This window comes from Lithobates pipiens, unplaced genomic scaffold (genome assembly GCF_037356315.1).
Source record: "Lithobates pipiens isolate NorthernLeopardFrog02 unplaced genomic scaffold, aLitPip1_a1.2 Scaffold_22, whole genome shotgun sequence".
Lineage (NCBI taxonomy): Eukaryota > Metazoa > Chordata > Amphibia > Anura > Ranidae > Lithobates > Lithobates pipiens.
Window position 1 is genome coordinate 197,714,609 of NW_027507784.1, and position 27,522 is coordinate 197,742,130.

Genomic DNA, 27,522 nt, shown 5'->3' on the forward strand with positions numbered 1-27,522 from the left:
CCCATTAAGTAGCAAAATGATGTAGGGTTAAGGGAGAGGAAGTTGGGGAACTCATAATAGGTCCGCGAGGTTAACCAAAGGGGGTGGCGTCTAGCTCTCAACACTGCAAGTGGAGGCATCTTCCAACCATCTATCCCATATTTTGTTGTACTTGCTGGGGCAACCCCTTTGGATGTAGAGTCGTTTTTGTAGGGGAGGACATTATTGACTGCTCTAATCCAATGTTGCAGCATGGGGGGACCCTCTCATACACGTCTTGCCGATCTGCAGCCTGGCAAGGAATGTTTCTTGCAAGAAGACATTCAAATATTTCTCGCCCTCAGAGTGAGGAGCCCCAGAATGCACTGGAGGGGGCATAGGGATAATGGAGAACCCATGCGATCATGAAGGAACCAGACCACTTGGGTCCAGAAGCCCTGTACAGATGGGCAAGTCCAGAGTGGGTGGTAGAAGGATGCGTTGGGGTAGTTGCACCTGGGGCAGTTGGGATTGTGTTCGGTCCTATATCTGGAGACCCGGTAGGGTGTTAGATACAATCTGTGGAGCACGTACAGGTGAGTAAGGCGATCAGACAGCTTGGGGGAGACGGTCCTGCAGTTTGCCATATCCTCCTCCCAATCCTCGCTCGACACCGTCCCCAGGTCTGTCTCCCATCGGGATCTCAATTGATGAGCAATGGCCATGGCGGTGGGCGTCAGGAAGTGTAGACTAGTAAGCGCAATTTCTTGGGGTCTTTACCCAAGACAATATCTACCAGCAGCGGGGTTTCGAGTGATGGGATATGGTCCCCGAATGGTGTATTGATCGCATGTCAGCTGAAGGTAGCGGAATAACAGGTGATTGGGTAGAACAAAGTCGTCTTTGAGGGTTTGGAAGGATTTAACCTCCCCGTTGGTCACAACCTGTGACAGGTATATGACACCCTTATCAGCCCACATCCCATGATCTAGAATGAAGGCGAGTTCGGGCATTCGTGGGTTGCCTCAAAGGGGTGTGTGGGAGTGGGGGGGAGGGTGCCCCTCCAAGATGCATGGCAAGCTGCCAGATCTTGCAGTGGGGGAATAGCATGCGTTTTCTGTCCCCGGTTCGAGTCAAATTACGGGGGCCACAAAAGAGAATCTGGAAGGGGTGGGTCAACGGGCCGGGGACTTGTGAACAGACCAGAGTGGAGTAAAGTACTCTATCGGATTGGTTAAAGTGAAAGAAGTGTGAGTGTTGGGAAGCTATATAAAGGGAGAGGTCAGGGAGTGCAGTACCACCTAGGTCTGTTGGGCATTTTAAGACTCGCCACTGCAATTAATAGCGGGACGAGCTCCAGATGAACGTGTTAAGGATGGATTCCATAGTTTTAAATATACATGGGGGAAGGTATAGTGGAGCCTGCCCAAAGACATAGAGAAGCTTGGGGAGGAGGATCATTTTGACCAGATTTATCCAGCCCATTACCCCATGGGGGACACGGGACCATATTTGTGTTTTGGATTTCAAGGTAGTGAACAGTGGCTGAACATTGAGGGTGGTGTAGTTGAGGAGGGATCTGGAGGTGTGGACACCGAGATATTTGATGGAGCTTGCTCTGACTAGTGGGAGTGCTGCTTGGCTGACAATGGGGGCACCCATGTCTAGTGGGAGGATTTGGGACTTGGACCAATTGAGCTGAAGCCTGGAGAATACTTCAAAGGCTGTGATGGTTTGAAGGGCTGTCTGGAGTGAGGGGCCAGCGTCAAAGAGGTAAAGGAGCATGTCGTCCGCGTACAAGCTAATCACTTTGTGCAGCTTGCCGCAGCACAGACCTCTAATGTCCTGGTGGTTCCTGAGGACTATAGCCAAGGGCTCCCCGGCCAGGGCATACAATAGGGGCGAGATGGGGCAGCCCTGGCACGTGCCACGGGAAAGCGGAAAGGAGGGGGGGGGGGAAGTCCTGCCATTAACCTGAATGCGTGCTGTAGGGGCTTGGTATAGGAGTTGGAGCCACTTTATAAATTTTGGTCCGTGGAGTCAAATACCTTGGCGACATCTAGGCTGACCAATACTCTAGCTCCAATATCTGTGCGTTGGGCTTGGAGGTTCATATGGAGCTGCCTGAGATTAAAGGCCAAATTTTTAAGGGGCATAAATCCGGTCTGGTCGGGATGCATTAGGCTATGGATTACTTTATTTAGGCGCAGGGCAAGGATTTTAGCCAATATCTTAATGGCCAGTTGAAGAAGGGATATGGGCCTGTATGATTCGGGGAGCTGCGGGTCTTTGCCTGGTTTAGGTATGAGGACAATGAGGGCTTCGACCATGGACATCGGGAGCGCGTTTGTGTCAAATATATGTGTGTACAGCTGGTTCAATTTAGGAATTAGAGTCTCACCAAACTGGTTACAGAACTCGAGAGGGAGTCCATCTAAGCCGGGTGCCTTGGAGGTGGGGAGTTGTGCCAGTGCCTCCATTATACAATCAGTGGTGATAGGCGCTTCAAGCCGAGCGACCTGAGTGGGGGTGAGTGTGGGAAAGTGAGCGTCCCGGAGAAATGCTGTGAGTTCATCATGGGTGTGGTGTGCGGTGGAAGAGTACAAGTCGGAATAGAAGGACCTAAACTCCTCCGCCACTAGATCACGATCTGTAATCTTAGCCCCGGATGTGGACTGAAGGGACACCACCACCCAGGGCTTAGGGTCCAGGTGGGCCATGAGCTTACCTGTGCGTTCTCCATGTTTAAATGTGCGCTGTTTATTAAAGAAAATACCGTTTGGCCTTCTCGTAATGTAGTTGGTCTGCGAGCCTGGTCTGCAGCCGCAGAAGAGATGCGTTAGCGGCCGTTGGGTCATTCTGGAAAACCTGTTTGAGGGCATTTAAACGTTCCTCTGCTTGCCTAATCAATTGTTTAGAGGTTGCCTTAGGTCTAGTGATGCGTGTGGATAGGATCATAGGGCCGTGTATTTTGAAGGCTTCCCATACGGATCTGTACGGGGCGGAGCCTTCATTCGTGCGGAAGTAATGCTCCCACTCGAGTTGGACTGTGTCCAAGTCTGATAGGACGGTGAGCCAAAATTAATTTAGTCTCCAGATACGAATCTTGGGGGTAGTTGGCAACCACGGCTTGATCCAGTATGGGGAGTGATCAGAGAGTACCCTGGTGTTAAATCACGCATCAAGGAAGTGGGGAAGGAGGGGGGAGTGAGGAAAATGTAGTCTATGTGGGACATGGCCGAGCGTGAGGGAGTCAAGCATGAAAAATTTATTTGTGTAGGGTGCTTGTAACGCCATGTATCTGCAAGGTCAAATTCCATTGGAAATTTCCCAAATCTGGTGGTGCTGGGCAGGGAGGCTAGAGGGGCAGTTGGGCTCAACCTGTCGAGTGTGGGGGTTGACCATATTGAAATTGTCAATTGTCAAGTGTTGGGCCATAAAAGCACCCACCAGCTGCAACATAGCAAAATTGAATGGTGGAGGGATGTAGAAAACCAGGAGGGTCTCCAAGTCCAATGGTAATGTGTAGGTAATGTGTAGGAACAGTGAACGGCCCTGGGAGGTGCGACTGCAATGCGTGTAGTTGAAATTGCACAGTTTTGGCAACCAAGATCGCAACCCCGAGGGAGTTACTAGTGTGCAGGGCTTGATAGAGCCATCCCACCCAGGGCTTCTTGAGACTCATCTGCTTTTGGCCTGTCAGGTGAATCTCCACCAAGACTGAGATATCTGCTTAAATCTGGGATTTAAGGTGGGAGAGGACTGCTGTGTGTTTGGCCATGTTGCCCAAACCCCGGACATTCCAAGTTACAATTTTAAAAAGGGGAGCCATAATACAGGTGGAGGGGTAGTACATGTGGTCAGGCCCCCACATGCCAGAACAACTGGAGGAACAACTGAAAACATATCCTGTTAAAGCGATTCCCGGCTGCTGAACCCCCCCGGAGGGAAAGACGGTCGGGTGATGCCGAACCAGGGCTGTGAGGCTGTAGCAAGCGCAGGAGCAACATACACTGGAAGGGAGCCCAGACGAGAATGCATAAGTCAAAAAATACAAATGTGACAAGAGAAATGGAAATGCAGCAAGGATCACATAATACATCGACATGGATTCAAAAGAAAGAAAAAAAAAATGCAAAAAATCAACAAAAAACTAACAGACTGCAGCAGCACTGAACCGGAAAGGCAGATTCAACTCTCCGACCACCTTTATGAATAGAGGGTCAGAGGCCGGCCAGGGAAACCATAACATAAGGGTAGAAAAGGGAACCTCACCGCTCCAGGATCACACATGCAGATGGTGAACTCCTCTCTTGGTCCGGAGGCCACAGGTGAAGGCAATTGCCAATAGCAATAAACGAAAGTAGACTCTGGACTGATGCGCTCTTGAGAAAAATCGCCTCTCTATTTTAAAAAGATCACATCAAAAAGAAAAGAACACAGCAGACAAAAGAGCTGACGTTTCGCACCGTCAGTATTGTTTACTCATAGCTGGGACAACAAAACGTCAGCTCTTTTGTCTGCTGTGTTTTGCTTTTTGATGTGATTTTTTTAAATCATGCATGCAGGAGAGCGGAGTCAGTGCAGAGCCTTAGCAGGGGGCAGGAGGGAAGGTAGGCAAGGGTGTGAATACCGTGTGTGGTCAACACTCACGTGTCCAGGTGATATGGAGGGCGTGTAAGCCGAGTAAGGGGAGCAGCTCTCCATCGTCAGTCCCAGGCAGTTAACGGTTCAATACACAATGCGTGCGGGTCTAGGCTTTGGCCGGGCTGGCAGTTCCACGGTGTTCCAGCCATGAGATAACAGCCTGCGGGTCCTCGAAAAATTGCACCCCGCCGTTGCACAACATGCAGAGTCGTGTCGGGAAGAGCATTGCTTAAGGTAGGTGTTGTACTTGGAGTTGCTGCTTCGCCTCACTAAACCTTGCTCTCTTCTTCTGGACTTCTGCCAAAAAATCCAGGAACACTGCCACGGTCATGTTACCGACTGGAATGTTGCCTCTTTACCGATTGAGTTTCAGGATGGTATCTCGGTCGTGGTAATTTAAGAACTTGGCTATAAAGGTTTGCGGTGGAGAGCCGGCAGGTGGAGGCTTTGCAGCGAGGCGATGGGCGTGTTCTACCACAAACATGGAGGAGAAGGCCTCCCTGCCGTAGGTTTTTTTTTGTAAATAGTTTTTATTAAATTTTCACAAAATACGGGGGGCGGAGCCGGCGCGCAGGGTGAATGGACGTGTGAGTCCTGAGCTCCTGCCTTACGGGACATCCAGAGCTAAATAAAGCGACGGTTAGCACGGATAAGCGGCAATATACCACGGCGGAAGGTCGGGAGACTAATCCGGTCATGTCACGGAGGAGGAGAGAGCGTCCACAGCCCGGGAAGTTGACTGATTTCTTCGGCCGGTCAGGCCGCGTGGCTGGGAAAGATGGCGCGGATGCCGCACATGGATCCCAGGCCGCGGAGGACACGGAGGATTCGGCGGCAGGATGGGAAACAGTGAGTAGACATAAACACAAACATAAGGCGCCACAGGTCCCATCCCAATCCTCCTCCACTACGAACAGCCCTGTTAAAGTGAAGCCCAAGCTGACACAGGAGCTAGCAGGCAGAGGGGACAGAAGCATGGCTGATGCTGTGAATGATACTTTGGAGTTTCAGGACGCCATTGCAGCATTCCCCACCAACAATCAGCCTGTCATGGACTCCACTTTAAAAGAAATGCTAGTGACACTGAGAGGAGCTATTCATACTGACATGCTGCAATTGGTGACTCAATGCAAGACAGAAGTGAGTGCGGTCAGTGACAGAGTTTCCCATATAGAGAATAAGATGGGGGAATTTACTGACACGTTTAACAATATGGTGGACGCTCATAATGAACATGATGATGATATAGCTTGGCTAAAAGCAAAAGTGGCGGACCTGGAAGACCGTTCCAGGAGGAACAACGTGAAAATTAGAGGGATCCCTGAGACTGTTAAACCCCAAGAACTGATGGCGTATCTCACCACTATTATGCGCGAGCTTCTGCCGGAGGTTTCTTTGGAGGAACTGGCAATCGACCGTATACATAGGCTACCAAAGCCGCAACATATACAAGCCAAACTCCCCAGACACCATTGCAAGGATTCATTTCTACAGGGTGAAGGAAAAATTAATGTTCGCCATACGTCAAGCTACCCAACCCCCGGACTGTATACAGGGGCTTACTTTCTTTGCGGATCTGTCAGCGCACACCATGCAGCGACGGCGAAACCTCCTGACCATTACTAAACCGCTTCGGAATCACAAGATACAAGTGGAACCACCCAGCTACTTTGATCATCTCTAAAGAGGACCGGGAATATAGAGTTAATTCACTGGAAGAGGGTCTGCGTTTGTTGGAAAAGTGGAAAATCATTGCCTCGACACCAGCTGACCCCTCGGCGCACCAGGCAAAGACGGCTCCTCCGGATGGATGAAGAAGCTTCGGTGACATACCGTGCTCAGTCTACATTTTTCTTCTAGCGACTCTGGATGACCCCATCGGCATTGAGACTTGTGTTTCCCCCCGTTTATACAGCCACTGTTGGCTCAGATTCCTTGGAAAAGGTTTCTGTGTTCTTTTTTGAATTATTTTTATTTTTATTTTTTGCTCAGCATTTTATTCTTTTTTTTTTTTTTTTTTTATTCCTTTTTCCTTTTTAATTCCTTTTTTTTTGACTTTTTATTTGTCTATTTTGTCTTATTATCACTATCTGGAAACAAGACTTTCCTCATACAGTTCTTACAGTACTCATATGTCCTTCTGGTGAGGGGCCGCATTTAGGAGTATAGCACTTCTGCGTGTTTAACGTTTTCTCTTTCAGGTTTTGGTTGATTACACGCTCGCCAGTATGGTATTTAAGGTGTCATCATTAAATGTTAATGGTTTAAATAGTCCGCAAAAGCGGCACATGTTATGGAAGGAGGCCCGGTTATTGCAAAGCGATGTTCTGTGCCTGCAGGAGACGCATTTTAAAGAAAATAACCACCCTAAATTGTATAACAAACTCTTTCCTACGATATACCTGTCTAACGCCTCTACGAAGAAAAGAGGTGTCGCTATTCTCATTAAACAATCAGTTGCCTATAAATATGTTTCTCATCTGCAGGACGCAGAGGGGAGGTATCTGATCCTTTGTTGTGAAATTAACAACGTGGCCTACACCATAGTTAACGCCTATGCCCCAAATGCCAGACAGGTACATTTTATGAATAAGCTCTGGAAAAAAATACAAAACTTAGCCAAAGGCCACGTTATTTTTTGTGGAGACCTAAACGCAGTTCCAGATAGTACTCTGGATGTATCCAGTTCCACCCCGCGTCAGTCCTGCAGGCCATAGATTGCTAATTTCCTAGGTACAGCTGGCCTATTTGATGTATGGAGATGCCAGCATTCTACTGAGCGTGACTTTACTTTTTTCTCCCGAGTACACATGTCCTACTCCAGGATTGACATGTTTTTGGTCGATAAATTCTTATTGCAGCGTATCTCTAAATCGGAGATTGGTACAATAACATGGACTGATCATGCACCAGTATCAGTAGTGGTTGGGGATGGCGCCTTCTCTACTGGGGCTAACCGGTGGAGGTGCGATTCCCAACTGTTTAAAAACCCAGATGTTGTAAAGGAAGTTTCGGCCTCCCTACAAGAATACTTTACTGCTAATGATGTTGATGATGTAGACTCGTTTACATTATGGAATGCACACAAAGCATTTATTAGGGGTCTCTTGATCAAGATCAGCGCAGGGGAGAACAGGAGGAGGAGGCTGCGCCTAGACTGCCTTTTAAAGGAAATAACTGATTTAGAAACCTTGAACAAGGATGCACCCTCTTTTTCTGTCAGCAACAAACTGGCGAAGGCTCGTAGTGACTTACGTGCATTACTTGTAGCCCAACACTCAAGGAACGTTCATAGACTTAAGGCTAACTATTATACACATGGTAATAAAGCAGGGAAGCTCCTGGCCACACAGCTTAAGGAGAGAATGCTTAGACAGCGAATACCTTATATAATCCATCCTCAAAACGGTTCTAGACTTTCTAACCCTAAAGAGATAGCGGATGCATTCGGCTGGTATTATAGTAGTTTGTATAACCTGAAGGAAGATACTTCTACTGTACAACCCACGCCTGATGTTATAGATCGCTTCCTTCGGGAGCTACGCCTCCCTCAATTACAATCACAGCAACTAGAGGAATTAAACGCCCCATTCTCGATAGCGGAAATTCAAAAGACTATAGAGGCCCTCCCTAAAAATAAATCTCCTGGCCCTGACGGATACTCTGCAGAGTATTATCGAACATTCTCTGGTATTTTACTCTCCTATATGCAGAGGATGTTTCAGGTAGCAGCCTCCTCGGCCTCATTTCCTCCTGAAATGCTATCAGCGACTATTATCACATTGCCTAAACCTGGAAAAGACCCGGATAGAGTGCAGAACTTCAGGCCCATATCTTTGTTAAATGTGGACCTGAAGATATACGCAAAGATCTTGGCAAACAGGTTAACAAAGGTCTTGCCCCAATTGGTACAGCCCGACCAGGTGGGATTTGTTGCGGGGAGGCAGGCCCCGGATGCCACTAGAAGGGTGTTGAACTTAATTCACTCCGCGTCCGGTGGGGGGGGGGGGGGCTGCGGTCCTCCTGTCGCTGGACGCGGAAAAAGCCTTCGACAGGGTGCACTGGGGGTATCTCTCGGCAGTCCTGTCGAAGTTTGGCTTTTCGGGTCCTGTTTTTTCCGCCATCACTGCTCTGTACTCCAGGCCTTCGGCGCATGTTTTCGCGGAGGGCCTGTTTTCGGAGCAGTTTTACATTACCAATGGTACGAGGCAGGGGTGCCCTTTGTCACCCCTGATCTTTGCCCTTTTGATGGAGCCGTTGGCGGAGAGGATTAGGACTCATCCAAATATTCGGGGTATTTGCTCTGGGTCCACCGGACACTCTATAACTTTATATGCGGATGACGTGATCTTGTCTTTGGTGGATCCGGAGACATCCCTGAAGATGGTATATGAAGTGTTGGAGGAGTTTGGAAATGTTTCTTACTATAAGATCAATGCGAATAAATCCAGCATATTGGGAATCAATGTGCCAGTAGACATGTGTAGTCGTATACAAACCTCTTTGCCATATGTTTGGGCAGCAGATTCTATACAATACTTGGGCGTAAGGCTGACTAGCTCCTTGTCTCAAATTTACAAACATAACTTTGAACATGTTCCATCGATTTTTGAGAGAGAATTGTCCAGATTTAGAAAGTTTTTTCTTTCCTGGTCCGGCAGACTGGCTGCGTACAAAATGTTCTTACTACCGAAGCTTTTGTATCTTTTTAGAGCACTTCCTGTTCCACTGCCTGCTTCCTTCTATAGAACGCTTCAACGCCAATTAGGTAGATACTTGTGGGAGGGGAAGCCAGCTAGATGTAGCTTCAGAATCCTATTCAAGCATAGGAAGGTTGGTGGAATGGGAGTTCCAGAGTTGAGAGATTATCATATGGCAGCTATTTTGGACCAACTTAGAACTTGGTTCTACTCCCCAGAGCAGAAAAAGTGGCAGGTTTGCGAATTAGAACAGGCACAACAAAAGGGATCTCTCGGGTTTAATATATGCCACAGCATTAGGAGACCCTAGACGTTATAAGCATCACCCGACTATACAGGCGACTCTTCAGGCCTGGTCTTACCTGCATAGATGCCAGCACGACCTTACTGAACTCAAACATCTTCCTATTCCCCTCTCGGCCTTATCGTTTCTTACTCCTGACCTACAAGTGACTCACTGGGCAGACCATGGATTATGTTATGTGCACCAACTGTTTTCACAGGGGAAATTACGTTCGTTTGATAGCCTGAGGATATCTCAGGGCCTCCCCAAGACGGAATTTTTAACATACGCTAGAATAACCAGCATGCTTTCTAGTGATAGATCACAGTACTTTAGTCTTCCGAAAGTGATCTGGGAGTTGTGGCAGCCATGCTCTGCTCAAAAGAAGGGTATCACAGACATCTACAATCTGCTTCACGGTAAATTACATTTTCAAATGCACAAACAGTTGGCGAAATGGGAGGAAGAGTTAAACATTACTATTTCCCCAGACCAATGGATCAGAGCAATTAAGGGTAGCTATATTTCTACTCGTTGTTCCAACTTTCGGGAAGGAGCACAAAAGATAAGTTTTAGATGGTACAGGACTCCCGACTTGCTGGCGAAATACGCAGGGGAGGAAGCGAAGGTATGTTGGAGAGGCTGTGGTCAAGTGGGAACCATGACGCATATTTTTTGGTCATGCATATCTTTACGTAGTTTTTGGAGGGAAATAGGTAAGATAATAGCTGTGATCACAGGGATCGTGAATCCCCTCCGGGCTGAGCAGGCACTTCTAGGAGTGGCAATGGATATATATCCACCCATGGAACGTACGTTGGTGATGCATATTTTGTTCGCGGCCAGACTGTGTATTGCACGCAAATGGAAAACTTTGGTCTCTCCCTTACTGTCAGAGGTAATAGCTTTGGTGAATGATTCTTTTGAGTATGAAAAAACGATAGCACTTCCGGTTCCGGCGCCGCATGGAGTGACTGCTCCTTCACTCAGCTCCCGCAGCGCGACCCTGTAATCGGCTTATAAAATCGGCCGAGCGGTTGGGAAACCACCAATCCACCCTTCTCATAGCCTCCTGAGCCATGGACAAGTACCTGGAGAAGTCCAGCGCGCGAACGAACGCGGCGCCGCCCGCGACCGCGGCGCGGCCGCAAATTGAGGCCCCGGCTTCGGCCTACTCGGCTACCTTCTCCTCACAGCGCTCTACAGACATGGAGGTGAGCAGTGACCCATCCTCCCCTCGCCCTGCACAATCCCCACTGACCTCTCCAGCTCCTCCATCCCAGGGCACTCTCCCCACAACCCCTGCAGGTGATTCAACTACGGAGCGCATTGCCCAGGCCGTGGCTGCTCTACTATCCCCCATGATCTCTGCATCGGTGGAAAAGGCCGTAAATGCAGGCATGCAACAGTTAAAGGCCCAAATAGGCGAACACCACACCAGACTAAATGACCTGGAACACCGCGTGTCTGACATGGAGGAGGAATTGTACCAGGCCCAAGCCACTGAACGCTCCCAGGACAGGACGAACCAATACATCTTACAGAAGCTCGATGACTTGGAGAATAGGGCCAGACGGAGTAACCTGCGATTCGTTGGCATCCCTGAGTCGCTTCAGACCTCCGAATTATCTGACTTTTGTGCGATCCGCATCCCAGAGGCCCTGGGCCTCCCGGGCCCCTGCACGGTAGAGGGCCCACCGTATGGGTCCCGCCGCACCTGAACGCAAATCCCCCAGACCCATAATTGCAAAGTACCTCAATTACTCTGACAAGGCCCTGATCCTACAGAAGTTCAGACAAACCCGTTCTCTTCAATTGGATGGAATCAAGGTCCTGATTTTCGCCGATTATTCCATCGAGGTCTCCAAGAAGAGGAAAGCATTCCAGCAGGTGTGCTCGGAACTTTTCAAAATGCAACTCAAGTTCTCCCTGGCCTTTCCGGCTGTCCTGCGCCTCAAAGCTCCAAACGGCGACCAGCTATCTTTTCAAGATCCCTCCGAAGCGGAGGCATTTCTACGCTCTCTTCACTCGGATTCGCACCCCCACACCCCATCCAAGCCATCATCGCTTAACCGCTCCCTGGACCAACGGAGCCCGCGGAAAGACTCGCCCAAACGGTTCAGGCCCTCTGCCCCGGACCGCTATCCCCGTGATACCCCTCGGTGAGGACATGGCAGTCTCCCGGATTCCTCCTCTGCTCGCCTTTCCGGCGACCCTTTTGCCGGGTCCATCAGACTTGTAAGTTGCCTTGTTAGGTTTTCATTCATCCGACCAGGCAAGGATGTTTGCTCTGCCTGATGCATACCCAGTTTCTATTATTTTTAGGCCCCGTGCCAAGTTATGCTCTTATGTAGCAATCTAACCACCGTTGTTCTGTCTTCCTGGCCACCTCTATATCGACTGACTCTTTGTCCTCGCTTAGACGTGGCCCTGCCGCTATTGCGGCCATTTTATATGTTGTAATTTTTGGTTACACTAGTATCTTTGTATGTTTCTTTGTTTTTTATATGCTCTTTTGATACGTATATTTCTACGGTCCACATTTTCTTTTTCTTCTATAGATATGCTCCCCCCCGTAAACTACCCTGTTTTCTTTTTTGGGTCTTTTTCCTAAAATGCTTAAGCTTCATACCTTTATGAAGCTCCCTCCTTACATGACTTATGACGATATTGTGTTCCCTCTGGACTCACTGTGCAAGACTAGCGCCGTACCATGGCACGTATTCTTTTTTTTGCTTTTTTTTTGGCTCTCCTCTAACACTTTTTACCGTGCTCATACTCCCACCCGAGTGCTTTTGCTCCATGCCTTGGGTCGTGTACTGGGGGCTGGCCTACACAGTGACTCCATGCGGAAAAAAGCGAAGTTCGCTCCAATGTTTTTGTTTATGTATGTGTTTCAGTTTATTCCCCATCCCCCCTCCCCCCCCCCTATCTTTCTATTGGAGACTACGTCCCCCCTCTCTACGTCACACTCTACGGGTTCCACTGCTACACTGGATTCTTTCTATCCAATCCACAATCTAGCCTGCTCGGTCCACCGGCCAGCGTTAAACATACAACATCGGCCCATATCCCCTTCTCGCCCCCCCTGACATGAACATAATATCCTGGAATGTGAAAGGCCTAAGATCGCCCAAGAGAACGAAGATCCTACGGCACCTAAAAAGATTGAAAACAGACATTGCCCTCTTACAGGAAACCCACCTATCCGCTCCAGACTTTCATCGCATGCAGAAACTCTGGGTTGGAAAGGTCCTAGGCTCCGATGCCGTTAACCGTAATGCGGGTGTTCTCCTGCTGATACATAAAAACCTCCCCTGCGAAGTATTGTCCACACACTCAGATTCTCAGGGCAGGCTCCTCTCAGTGCATATTCGCCTGGGAACCAAAGACCTAGTGATCACTAACGTATACGCTCCCAATAGCCCCGGTAAATCCTTTTACAGCAGTCTGACCTCCTGGCTCCTTCGTTTCACCCAAACACCCCATTTGGTCGGCGGTGACTTCAATGACATCTTTCACCCCGCAGACGACAGATCCCCTCCCCCACGACATAGTTTAAAAAGTGCTCCCTCTGACACCTCCGTTTTTGCCTCCACCATGGAGTCCCTACATCTTCGTGATTTGTGGCGCCTGTCTCACCCGGCAGACAGGGAATATACCTTTTACTCCCACCCCCATAACATGTTCTCGAGAATCGACTATTTTTTCGGATCCGACAACCTCATCCCCAATCTATCTGAAGCAGAAATTCTTGACATTGCTATTTCTGATCATGCCCCGATCTTAACTCGACTTGACAACTTAGATCTTCCACCACACCCTAGACTGTGGCGCTTCCCCTCCTATCTCCACAATAATCCTGACTTCCAACACTTTATGGCGGTATCCTGGCGTGAATACTCGGAAGCGAATTCCCCCCACTCTGAGTCCCCCAACCTCTTCTGGGACGCTGGTAAAGCGTTTCTCAGGGGCCGAATCATCTCCTATGCATCTTCCTTCAAAAGAAACGCCCTGTCCCATTATAAACGGGCCAGCGCGAGACTACATCTAGCCCAAAGATCCCTCTCCACTACTGACTCCCCCAACAATAGAGCCGAATGGCAGGCAGCCAAGCAAGATTTTGACACCTGGGCGGACACACTCGAACGTGCGAAAAGATCTCAACTTGACGCAACGCTCCACAAGTTTGGTAATAAGGCGGGTAAACTCCTAGCGAGGCTATGCAAAGGCCCCTTTCACCCGACGCACATCACCTCTCTTAAAGATTCAAAGGGTGTCCTTCACTCCACCCCGCAAGCAATTAACAAGGTGATGCTAAACTACTACACGGCCCTTTATGCTCCAGACCCTATAGATAATGCCTCCGCCCGCTCTTTCCTAGATAGTGTGCCCCTAACAAAAGTCACTTCTGAACAATTAGAAGCCCTTAATGCCCCCATCTCGCTCGCCGAAATCTCCTCCACGATCCGCACACTAACCCCATCCAAAGCTCCCGGTCCCGATGGTTACACCAGTGAATTCTATAAAACCCTCTCCTCCATCACAGAGCCCACACTACACAAGGTATATAATGGCATCTGGTCCGGTGGTCCATATCTCCCCTCTGGGAACCAGGCTGTTATTAAACTCCTCTACAAAAAGGGGAAGGACCCTCTCGAACCAGGCTCGTATAGGCCGATTTCCCTCCTCAACCTGGATGTCAAGATACTGTCCAAAATAATAGCCACTAGACTAGCTGCCATTATTCCCTCCCTAATCCATCCTGCCCAATCTGGCTTTGTGAAGGGCAGAACTGCCACCTTGAACATTCGTAAGGTTATGCTCGCCTTGGAACATGCAAAAAACAACCCTGGTGGGGACTTTGCCATTATAACATTAGATGCGGAAAAGGCCTTCGACAATGTCAGTTTTGATTGGCTCTCTATGTCCCTATCTGAAATGGGCTTCAAGGGCCACTTCTGCCACCTTATCAAAGCCATGTATTCTTCCCCTGTAGCTAAATTAGTAGCGGCTGGTGTTCTCTCAGATGAATTTCACCTGCACAAGGGCACTCGTCAGGGGTGCCCACTTTCCCCGCTCCTCTTTAACATCGCCCTAGAACCCCTGTCCAGATATCTAACACACAAGGCTCCCCTTCACGGTATCCGCATAGGCCAACATGATCTGCGCACCTCCCTCTTTGCAGATGATGTGCTCATTTTTTCGTCGGACCCTGCCTCCGACATGATCACCATTAAAGAGGTCTTTGATGTATTCAGATCCTGCTCAGGGCTTCGAATAAATTACGGCAAAAGCGAAATCCTCCCGATAGGTTCCCATCGTACACCCCCCTGGACGCAACACTCTATCTTCACAACCGCTAGCTCCCACATCACCTACCTTGGTATTAAAATTGGTAAATTGCCCTCCTCCCTTTACCACCTTAACTACCCCCCTCTGATCACAAAAATTTCTCAGGAAATGGTTAACTGGATGGATCTGCCTCTCTCGCTTCTGGGAAGATGCCACCTTCTAAAAATGGTTAGTTTTGCCAGGCTACTGTACCCACTCCAAACCATCCCTCTGCTCCTTCTCCACAAGGATATCAAGACTCTAGAGTCAGCTTTTTCTTCCTTTCTGTGGCAGGGCAAACGCCCACGTATAGCCCTAAAAAAGTTGCATCTTCCCAGACACGAGGGGGGTATTGGCTTGCCTAACTTAAGATTGTATAATTTGTCATGTTTGTTACGCACTGGCTTGGATTGGATATCCCAATCCTCCAAATACTCCAACTACTCTATGGAAGCCGCCATGGTCTCTCCACTATCGTTGACAGCTCTCCTCCACTGCCGGTGGAAATCGGTACCACCTCTGCTCCAACACAATCTCCTACTCCGGGACACTGCCATAGCCTGGAGAGAAACCAGGAAGTGCCTCAAGCTCCCCCCTTTTGTTTCCAGGCACCTCCCGATACAAGGGAACCCTACTTTCTCCCCTGGCCTTCTCCACAAGACATTCCACCTCTGGAAAGAGAAGGGCATCACAAGCTTTGCTACACTTTGTGACCTGGACTCTGGCCGCCCTCTGTCATTTGCTCTCCTAGCAGAAAAGTTTTCCCTCCCTCCAGCCCATGCCTTTCATTATAGGCAATGTACCAGCTTCTTAAACGGCATCTGCAGAGAGGAACATAAACGCTTCACCCTAACTTTCTTGGACCGTCTGCTCAGAGATGATACCTACAAAATATCAGACGTCTACAAACCTTTGCTTCAGCGATGTTCCTCCCCCCTGACATCTTCATCTGTCGCCAATTGGAAGAAAGACTTTCCTGACCCGGATCTAGTAAACAAAATTCTGCAAGGTCTCAACAAAGTATATCGTCTGACTCCCAACGAACTTTGGAGAGAATCGCAACTGAAAATTGCCCACCGGGCATACCTTCCCTTCCTTCCATCTGCCACTGACCAGGACACCACCAAGTGTCCCCACTGTCTTCTTAACAGGCCCTCGCTGGCTCACCGCTTCTGGTCCTGCTCCTACATCTCATCATTCTGGGATCGGATACTCGCCTACATCTTCAAAGTTACCTTATTGAAACTACCAAAGGACCCCCTCCTCCTCATTTTTGGATATTGGGACCCCCTCTTGCTTCCGTGGTCTCCCACCGGAGGCCTCGTGCCCCCTAACGGCACGCCTTGCAAACCTTCCCACAAAGACTGGGCTCTCCTCTGCTTGCTACTAGCCAGGAAATCTATTCTGAAAAACTGGACTTCTTCTCTTCCCCCCTCCGTTGATCAGACGCAGAAAGACCTCCTTTCACTCCTCTACAAGGACCGATGCAACGCAAATTTTCGGGACGAAAAAGCAAAGTCTCGCTTCTACGCGCTATGGCTTCCCTTCATATCATTCACTCTCTCCCCGGTGGACATTACCAACTTGGATCACTACACTTTTTTCTACTATGGCGCTTCTCCATCTGCTCTGGGGGTCAGCCCCCTCCCCCCCCCTAATGGCTAATCTGCTCTTAACAACCCACTACTCCCCAGGATCCACCCTACGGAACCCCCCCGCCTCTGGAACTAGACACGAGAACCCATGACTCCTTGCCCCATCCCCCTCCTTCACCCCCCCCCCCCCCCCCCCGTTTGCCCTTTCCTGTTTGTGTCCCTTCCTCCCTTCCCCCCCCCCCCCTTTTTATTTTTATCTTTACTAAAGTCTGGGAAATGTCATTTTCTTGGTTAACTCTATATTGCTATCGCAACAACCTTTTGCCTCAGGATCCATCCAGTTATTGTTAGTTTTGCTGCCCTGTTTTACTTGAGGTATTACTTGCTATTTGGTTCCTTTATTACAGTATGTGATGTACGATTAATATGTTGCAGCTTTACTCTGTTCTCCTTCTCTTCGCGCACCTCATCTGCGATGATGGTCCTACTGTACTGCACTTACTTTTGTTGCATATGTACTATTATTTCTGTTTCATTTCTCAATAAATACTTTTAAAAAAAAAAAAAAAAAACGATAGCATATCAGGAAAATAGACTGCATTCCTTTCATTGTAAATGGGCCCTATGGGACAAATATAGGAAACGTCCTTAGTCGTGCGCAAAATCGGCTACGGCTTGTCTGATCTATGCATATATGACACCCTATCCTTGTTTATTTTTTTTTACTGAATGTTGAAACCCTCGTTGTTTGCACGTACTATGTTTTCTAGATATGGAATTTCAAATTTCTCCTGTTAAACTCATCGTTCGGTATGCTCCCGAATTTGGTATCAATATCTTGTTACGGACTGAATATACTTGAACCTGTATTTTGATATTTGTTAACTTGTAAAATTTTTTCAATAAAAAGATTTTGAAAAAAAAAAAAAAATTCACAAAATACAGCGAAAGAGGAAAATTGCATTACTTTAGGGCTGAAACAACTAATCGATTATGAAATTAATCGATTACCATTTTCATAATCGATTAGTAACATAACGGGGTTAAAAAACTAAAAAACTAAAATGAGCCCTTTATAGTACAAACCGCTACTGTAAATATTACTTTCACTGTTCTACAGTAAAAAAATTAACCCCTTACAATAGTGATTATCTGCTTTTATTATACTATTAAAGGGCTAATTTTATTTTTTTTAACCCCATTATGTTACTAAACGTCTTAGACCTGGTTCACATCTATGTGTTTATTGGTGCTTTTTTCAGAAATGCACTACAGTTCATTTACATGGTTTCCTATGGGACTCGTTCACATCTGAAAGGGTCAGGGACTTTTAAACGCAAAATGGTGCTTTATTGGTTCAATATACTTCAATGGAGAAGCTGCAGAAAAGCATGTAATGCGTTTTTGAAGCAATTTGTGTTTTTTTTACCTGCCCAAAAAAAAAAATGCAAATTACAGTAAAATCATGTGCGCAAAAATCAAAACGGAGAGCAAAAAGCACTGCAGAAACAGATCAAAAGCAAACTGCATAGGTGTTTTCAGATGAGGATATTCAGAGGAAAAAAATCTTTGTACATTCGCTGAATGAAAGAATTTTGGTTTGAAATTTTCACTTGAACATTCTATTTTTAAAATGAATGTAATTTCTGAACAAAAATCACATACACTGTCTGAAAATTCCTTTGACTAAGAAGTTTTCTATTTCCAAATTTTCCTGTCACTGTGGTTGAAAATGAACGTCAATTTGACCCACTTTTTTTTTTAAAGGTTATTAACCGATTAATCGAAACAATCGGCCAACTAATCGATTATGACAATAATCGTTAGTTGCAGCCCTACATTACTTTAGGAAAAAGGTTATCAACATAATCACAGGTAACTATCATTTTGAAGTACAAACAGCAATATACATTTGTGTAACTTGACAATCACAAGTGGTTACATAGAAAGCTCTAGCTTACATTTACAGTTTCTGTTCTTGTCGCCATAGGGCTGTCATGTTCAAGGTAGTTCTAGATATTGCTGTAAATTTTAGTAATGCAATTGTAGAGACTAAGAGGGCTAGGAGATTGGGGAGAGGGAAGGGAAAAGGGAGGGGGATGAGGGTAGGTTAATGGTCTGGCCTTCTTCTGTTTGTTTGTCTATCAATAAAAAAAGAACTTATTGGGTCTGAATCTAATACTTCGTTCCTGCCGTAGGTTTTAATGAGCAAGTTCTCCGGGTACTTGGGGACGGGGGACCGCTGACCGCTGACCCTCAGACCGCTCGGGAAGGCCCACAAAGCGCAAGTTGCACCTCCGGAGGCGGTTCTCCATATTGTCCTGTTTGGAGAGTACCGCGTTCAGTTGGTATTGCAATTGTTCAGTAGTGACCTGAAGGGGATGCAGGCCCTCCTCCACATGGCTGACCCGGCGCTCAGTCTCAGACACATGCTCCCTAAGTTTGTAGATGTCTTGCCTGATCAAGGATATGTCGACTTTCACCTCTTTAATTCTGGAGGTGAGGGTTGATTGGTCTGCTCGTCCTCCTCCAGGAGCGGGCCGGCGCCATCTTTGTCTCCAGGGTCCCATGGTGGTATTGGTCTAATTTGGCGATGGTGCCGGATCTCTTGGGGGGGGGTCTGTCGGCCAGTAAGGAAGCCCAGGGCTTTGCAGCGTTCAATTGCAGGGATTACAGCCCCCAGGATTGGGTATCAGGATATGCCTCGAGCGGAGCTCTCACTCTGCACGTCCTATTCCATGCAGCTCCAGACCACACCCCGGTATACTCCACATCTTAGTACATTTTTCCACCATAGGATAAAGTGTTGAAAACTTTTTAGTAGGGAAAATGTGCTTATCTGGGTGATAACACTCAGAAAACATACGTTTTTCTAGCAATGAATGGACAGGAAAGGCAAGCAAGGCTTGAGGAGGCATTAGAGAACCCACATAGGAAATGGGCTCTTCAACAGGACTCTGTTAAGGGTAGCTTTAACGTGGTGCGGACCATTTCAGTAAGAAAATGTACCATCAACTTCTCAGCATGTGAAGCTGAAGATCCTTCCCCACTTGATTCCTCAGAAGAGGAGTCGTCAGCCTCTTCCCCTTTCCACAGTTCCTGCATTTGAGGATCCTGGCTGGTAGAAGGGGACCTAATGCGTTTTCTTCCACTCTGAATATGCGATTAAAGCCGCTAATTTTTCTCTAAACCACTCATAGCCGAGGAGAAAACGTGCTCAGTTATATAGACAGGGGCTGAAGTGACAGACAATTGCAGCCCCCCCGATGGCTCACTGTGACCAGCCTCTTTAGAACAGGATGGTGCCACAGAGGGAGGGTCCTTAGGAACGGAGGGTGACCCCTTTGTGTAATTGGTCTTTGTGGCATTTGAACCACCTCCTCTGGTCATAGCACAAAACAAATGCACACACTGATGAGCAATAGTCCAGCAACTGCCACTGCTATTAAGCTCAGCCTGATGCTTAAAGTAAATGTGCCTGGGAATGCCTGTGTCACCAACTCACATGCCCTCCGTCCGCTCTGTGTCCCTCCAAGCTGCCAATGCCGCTAAGCCTCCTCTTCACTCCATCTATTTCAAAATTAGATTGTTTCCCGCGCGAGACGGGCTCCAATCCAGACTGGACCATATGGAGGAGAACTAGGGGAGGAGGAGAGCTGCCAAGGGAACTGCAATAATAGCGGCGGGAGGGGTGTTGTACTTTATTTTTTTATTTTTTACCGCTGTCTAGCGCCATGTTCCCTCTGCCTGGAGGAAGCTATCCAGCTGGGGGGACATTCTGGGGAGAAGAAAACCCCCCTTTCCCATGACTTTACCTGGAACCTGGGCCGGAGGAAGCGTGCAGATTGAAACAGAGGCGAGACTGACAAGCATGAACAGGTATGTGCTCTTGACAGCACCCGGTAGGGACTATAGGCATAGCAACACTTACTTTAAAAGGAGAAAAAACACAAGAATTAGAAAAATTCCTTAGGAATCTCCCTTAGCTTATCCAGCTGCAGGGTTCTGTGGTAACAGACCCAATTTTCACCTCTCACAGTGGGCTCCGTTAGAAAACCTTCAGGGACTGGGGCCCCCTTTTTAATCGGGGGATCCAAAGCCCTGGGCCTGGAATATGGCTAAAAAAAACAAATACTGGATCCCAGGGTCCAGCACTTTAAAAAGAGAAGCTTTACAGGTAAAATCGTGTTTCTTCGGACACGAGGCCTGGGTACCATTCAATTTGGTCTGGAAAAGACATTTTGAATTGATCCAGTTGCATGGCTTGTCCCAGTAAGGAATATTCCAACGGAGCTCAGCACAGCACATCTTTACTCGTGACCAACACCTAAGACACTGGCGAAAAAACTAAGGTACGCCCGGTAAGGGGAGGCTTTATACAGGGAATTGAACTTCTTGTTTAAGGTGTGCCAGTGCCCATCACCTGAAGGTGCCATATAACCCAAACAGTAATTATTGTGGCTCTGTGTCCCATGATGTATGATAAAGAAATACAGTTCATTTTTTTAATTAGTACATGACTGCAATAAATTGTGTTTTAATGCGCCCGGAGTGCTGCTTTAAATGGAAATGAGTAATAAAACAAAATATAAAGTATGATATGTCACGTCTTTTTACAATATGCATACTGTATGTTTTCTGTGCACTTAGATATCTTGCTCAAAGCCATACAAAGTCATACAGACATACTTATGTGCTTTACAAATGCATTCTGTGCTACACTGGTTTGGGGACCAGCGGAAAGAATTTTATGAATAAGCTGCAGTGTGCATAGCACAGTGCGGCATAATGGAGAATAGCAATATTTGCTGTCCATTATGAATGAGCGCCTCAGGAGCTTATATAAAAAGCATTGGAATGGCTACACCGCAGCCTTACTGCAGTTTAAAAGTACTGTGGTGTACAAATGTGCTGTACAAATGTGCTGTACAAATGTGATGTGTGCTCAACCAGCTTCAGGACTCTGAACCTGGCAGAGAGCAAAAGAAATGAATGACCGTTTTATTAGCACCAGCTTATAGAGACAGGCAATTTCACCTGTCAAGGTCAAGTGACTTGCTCTGCTGCAATCAGAGATCTCTCTGCTCCACTGAGAACTTTGTGGGGCTTCACTGGATACAAACTGTGCAACTTTTAGAAATTAAATGGGCTGAGGTTTGTGTAGCGCATTTTTGACTAATGGAGAGAATATTCCAAATGGAGTGATATTGCTTCTCTGTTATATGAGCCTTAAGGTCTATTTGCCGAATCAGCAGCACTAGAGCCCCCAAATCAAGGGCCCTTCTTCTATACAAAAATATACTTAGTTCCCTAATTCAAGAGTGTGGTCCTGCCCTTTACTACTAAGACTTACAATTACACCATATTATCACAGCAACAAAGACACCAACCAAGTTCAGTCAAGCGCACTTTGATTTCAGGTACAAAAAGCGCTGAAACATTGATCTGATATGCTGTCATCTGAAATGCCCACTATGGTCTGCTAGTGGCGGTAAAGAACCTTATTTACCTAAGGTTACGTATTTATTTGTGCTTTAAAGCGCTTATAAAGCTTATGAGATTCTGAAATTTGATTTAAATGCAAAAATAAAAATCTTACAAAAAAAAAAAAAAAAAATCATTTGTAAAATACTAATGCAAAGACATACCTCTTTTAGTCTTGCAATGTTCAGCCAGTGGTTGAATTTCGTGTATTGGCAAAGAAATTATTTTTACAATTCCTGCAGTAACCATATAATAATACAGTCGTTTAAAGTGTCTTTCAGGCAAACCCTTAAAAAAATAAAAAATTTAAATGGATCAATTACCTAGATATTTTAAAAACAAAAGGAATAATTTTCTTTCATAAAACAAAATAAAAAGGCATGATTTGATGCTGTAACGCTTTCATTTTATGCTACCCCCTGTGCAGTGACCCTCACTTTGGTCAACTTTAACACTGCATATTGCGGCCTGGGATTATTAACATCTGTGAATTTTGCTCGACTCCTCTGCAGAAAAATGAAACGTTAATACTATTTTGCCTCCCTTCGCGCCCCCCCCCCCCCCCCCGGCAAAGCAGAATGCAGATCAAGCTCCTTATCTTTAAAGTTCAACATTTTAGCAAGAATCAAACATGGTGGGTTACCAGGCAGCAGAGGTCTTATTTGGGTTCTATGTATCCTTTCCACCAAGAAGAGCATAATGAAGGAATCCTTCCCAAAAGTAGATAACAGGGACTGCTCCATAAATTCCATGTGATTGTTGCCTTCTACCCATCAAGGTATACCAACTATGTGAACATTATTGTGCCTCGTGTGGTTTGCAAGGTCTTCGCCATTAAAGTATTACCTAGTTTTGACAGGTACTTCCAGTCGACTCGCCAACTAGGCGGCGACTCCTCTCCCCCTAGGTGACCCTCCCTCTCTGTATGTCATAGGTCCCAGTAGATTGCCTGGCCACTAAGAGTGCAGCACGACTCGCACAGGCGCAGTGCACATCTGGCTGTGAAGCCGCAAGCTGGGTGCCCACACTTGCAATGACGGCACTGCGGAGAGGAGGGGGAAGAGGAGCGAGGCTTCCGACGGCCGCATTGCTGGACCATGGGACAGGTGATTGTTTATTAAAAGTCAGCAGCTACACTTTTTGTAGCTGCTAACTTTTAGTAAACTTACAAACGAGTAGAACTCCACTTTAATGCTTCTTGCCTACAAATAGCTTAAATACCATAGTAGAAGGAAAAGTGACACAGAATATACACTACATTTATTTTACCATTTCTTCCCGAAGGTTTATCAAAGTTTCTGTGCGATTCTCTCGTTCAGTTAACCTTAAAGAAACCCTCTCTGCAAGCGTGTCATACTTATTCTTCCTAAAAAAAATAAAATAAAAAAAACACACACACACACACACACACACACACAAAAAGGACATAGTTAGAACAGTTTGAGAAAAAAGTAGGGTAAGTGCAATATCTATACAGCGCAAGGCAGGTAGGAGTCTTCAATTAAATTAGATTAAAAAAAATGTATGGTTCAGCTAAAAAAAAAAGTGAGAGTGTTCCACTTTCACTGTCAGCAGTTACCATGCCACTGTATACCATAGTACAAAGCAGGTGAGTAGAAGGGCTATTATTTTAAACTTAAAAATATGCCTTTAAAAATGCTTTAAACAAGATCATTAAACTGATTTAGTTAACATTGCTTTGTTCAAGAACCAAAAATACTGTATAAGACTACAGTAATACACTATTCTAGTACACTAGAATGGATATAATAATTATTGCTATTAAAGTGACAGTTGCGCTAAAAAAGTGCCCCTTCCAAAAAAGAAAGAATGTTTACCATATTCTCTCCACATATACCACTGATCTTTGCTGCACTGAAAAAATTATGTTGTTTTGTAGGATCTTCAGAATCCAAAAACTCCAGGAGTGTCATATGCCTTGTTTCTCTCTGCGCTCAGTGGTGCAATCTTCAGGCCCCTATGTTACTAAGCATTAACTTTCATTTATTTGGCGCTTTTTATTCTAATTTTTATTTCAACAATAATGTTGATTTAAAAACGTACCTATGGTCAAAATGTAAAATCACTATATTAAATTTCTGCTTTGTATTTCTATTATTTCTAGCCTACTCTTATTACGCTAAACAATCTTGAAGTTTGCAAACGTACTCTGAAGTTCCCTATTACTTCCTAAAATTCTATGACATGTATTCACTATGCCCTCTTGATAGGAATTGCTGGGTCACATAATTCACAGAGATTGCCTTCTGAACTACAAAGGAGTTTCGGGAGGCAGAGTCAATATGGATAGCACAGCTTACAGGCAGCAATGTACTATGTAAAATGTGATTTCTAATGAAATCTTTAGAAATCAAACTTGGACAGCAGTGGAGAAGAAGCAAAGCATCCAGGAAGTTGTGGAAAAAGATGGCCAGCAGACAGCCATCAATCACATCATGGAATTATTAAAAATGGAAAGACAGGGGTAGTGGCGCTACCTGTAGATTGAAGAGTATTCTAGCAATTCACTCTTTAAAGGCTGTAAGGACCTCCCTCATGCAATATAATTGTGAAAAAATATATACACGTGAGAAAGATAATAATAAATCCCAACACTGGGATAACCGCCTGTACCCTATAGGGTAAAATGAAGTGTCAAAAGACCTCCTCATAAAACTGACCCCTCACGGATACCACAGGGAGTTATGTCCTTAGAGTGGTCTGGTACCTGGTGCTAAACCAACAATGGTTAAAAAAAAAAAAAAAAAAAAGTGAGTAAATCCCAAAGATAATTATAACATGACATAAAAAATATTAATTATAACAAATTATAACCCACTCTGAGGACATAAACTCCTGTAGTATCCGTGAGGGGTCGGTTTTATGAGGAGGTCTTTATGAGTAAGTCCCCTACTTATGAATAAGCTGAACTTACGAAAAAGCTCCTAGAACAGAACTTGCTCATAAGTCCAGCGCTTACACACAAAGGCTGCGAGTGTTGATCAGTGCGTTCTGGCAGAGGGAGCCCCCCTGTCAGAACCCAAAGGCACAGCAGTTTGAAATTGTTACACCAAAATTGCTTGTGTTGGCACGGCGATCTGTCCATTAATTTCTTTTGTTCAGTCCGCTGGGTTGAACCAAAAAAACAAAAAAAAAAAACCCAAAAACAAACAGTGCGTGTACCCAGATTTGTAGGATTGGGAACACATGTATGCATCTGTGAAAGTTCCTAAATTGAATGCTCGTATGTAGGGGACTAATAGGAATGTTTTTGTTGCTGTTACAATGATAAAATTAAAGTATATTTTTTGGGAATTGATCACCATAAATTGGGAAACTATTGGTCAGATAATATTTGCAAAGACTTAACTTTGTTTTGTTTTAAATACAGCATTGGAAATGTATGAAATGTTTTGAACCTTAAAGTGGTTGTGAACGCTTACAGACCACTTTTCCCTACAGGTAAGCCTATAATAAGGCTTTTCTGTAGGTGCTTACCATAGCAATGCATACTAGCCCATTATGCTTTTACTTTGCAGGGTTTACTTCCTCTTTAAATCATAGGAATATGCATGGGCGTAAACGCTTCTGTAATTTTACACAGTGATGCATACTTATGTTTACATAAACTGGTGCAGAAAGGAAATATATATTCACAATATAAAATTTTGCATGTGAAATATGTGGTACAAAACCTGTCAACGTGAAAGCGCTTCAGAAGGAGAAGTAAAGAATGTTGCTGAGCTCCATTAGATAGCTTGATAACATGTGACTGCATTGTAATGAGGCCTTTTCTATCAAGAACTCGTCGAATATAATGGATTTTCCCAGCGTCCATTCTGGAATAAAAAAAAAAATTACACACTGTATATATACACACAAACACAAAAACGCACAAATAATCATTGTTATAATTTAAAATAAATAATGAATCATCCTGAAAGCAGTAAGTTAACCACTTAACAACCGCCCTATAGCCGAATGACGGCTACAGGCCGGTTTCTTAACTCTGGGAGGCCGTCATATGACGCCCTCCCAGAATTCCGCTCTCGCGCGCGCACTCGAGAGCATCCGTGACCGCCGGGTCCACAGGACCCGGTGCATCACGGATCACGGTAAACGGCTGCTCATAGCAGCCGTTTACCACGTGATCGCTCCGTCAAATGACGGAGTGATCACTTGTAAACAAACCGTTTCCTCCCTCCCCCTCTCTGTACCGATCGGAACAGCGGAGGGGGAAGAGATCGGTGTCAGCAGCGATGTGGGCTGCATCTGCAGTGCCCACATCGCTGCTCACCGAAAATTAACCCCTCAATTGCCTGCCACACTACCTCTGCCGCAACCCGCCAATACCGTGCAACACCCCGCCAATACCGTGCAACACCCCGCCAATACTCTGCCGCAATACCTCTGCAACGCTCTGCAATACCTCTGCAACGCTCTGCAATACCGTGCAACACCCGCCAATACCGTGCAACACCCGCCAATACCGTGCAACACCCGCCAATACTCTGCCGCAATACCCGCCAATACTCTGCCGCAATACCCGCCAATACTCTGCCGCAATACCCGCCAATACTCTGCCGCAATACCCGCCAATACTCTGCCGCAATACCTCTGCAACGCTCTGCAATACCGTGCAACACCCCGCCAATACCGTGCAACACCCCGCCAATACTCTGCCGCAATACCTCTGCAACGCTCTGCAATACCTCTGCAACGCTCTGCAATACCTCTGCAACACCCGCCAATACCGTGCAACACCCCGCCAATACCGTGCAACACCCCGCCAATACCGTGCAACACCCCGCCAATACCGTGCAACACCCCGCCAATACCGTGCAACACCCCGCCAATACCGTGCAACACCCCGCCAATACCGTGCAACACCCCGCCAATACCGTGCAACACCCCGCCAATACTCTGCCGCAATACCTCTGCAACGCTCTGCAATACCTCTGCAACGCTCTGCAATACCTCTGCAACGCTCTGCAATACCTCTGCAACACCCGCCAATACCGTGCAACACCCGCCAATACCGTGCAACACCCGCCAATACCGTGCAACACCCGCCAATACCGTGCAACACCCGCCAATACCGTGCAACACCCGCCAATACCGTGCAACACCCGCCAATACCGTGCAACACCCGCCAATACCGTGCAACACCCGCCAATACCGTGCAACACCCGCCAATACCGTGCAACACTCTGCAATGCTCTGCAACACCCTCCAATATCCTGCAATGCTCTGCAACGCAATACTCTGCAACGCCATACTCTGAGATACCCAGCCATAGTCGGTGATACCCTGCAATACCCAGCCATAGTCGGTGATACCCTGCAATACCCAGCCATAGACACCCCCCTCCCGCCGCCCTCCGGTGCTTCTACCGACTGGCCAATACGATGAAATCCAGACTTTTTTTTTTTTTTTTTTTTTTTTTGTTTAGGCTTCCCAGCTTAGAGGTGAGATGCGGGGTCTTATTGACCCCATATCTCACTGTAAAGAGGACCTGTCA

General features: G+C 46.5%; 1 protein-coding gene across 2 annotated transcripts in view; it reads right to left on the reverse strand.

Annotated features, from left to right (window-relative positions):
- GTF3C1 (general transcription factor IIIC subunit 1) overlaps positions 1 to 27,522 on the reverse strand; it is a 377,991-nt gene that overhangs the window by 304,093 nt on the left and 46,376 nt on the right. For both annotated transcript variants that reach the window (XM_077448810.1, XM_077448811.1), the window contains exons 4-6: positions 25,697 to 25,840; positions 23,271 to 23,367; positions 22,166 to 22,289 (exon numbers count right to left, since the gene is read on the reverse strand). In XM_077448810.1, coding sequence (XP_077304936.1) covers positions 22,166 to 22,289; positions 23,271 to 23,367; positions 25,697 to 25,840 — 365 coding nt within the window. The remainder of the gene's footprint in view (positions 1 to 22,165; positions 22,290 to 23,270; positions 23,368 to 25,696; positions 25,841 to 27,522) is intronic.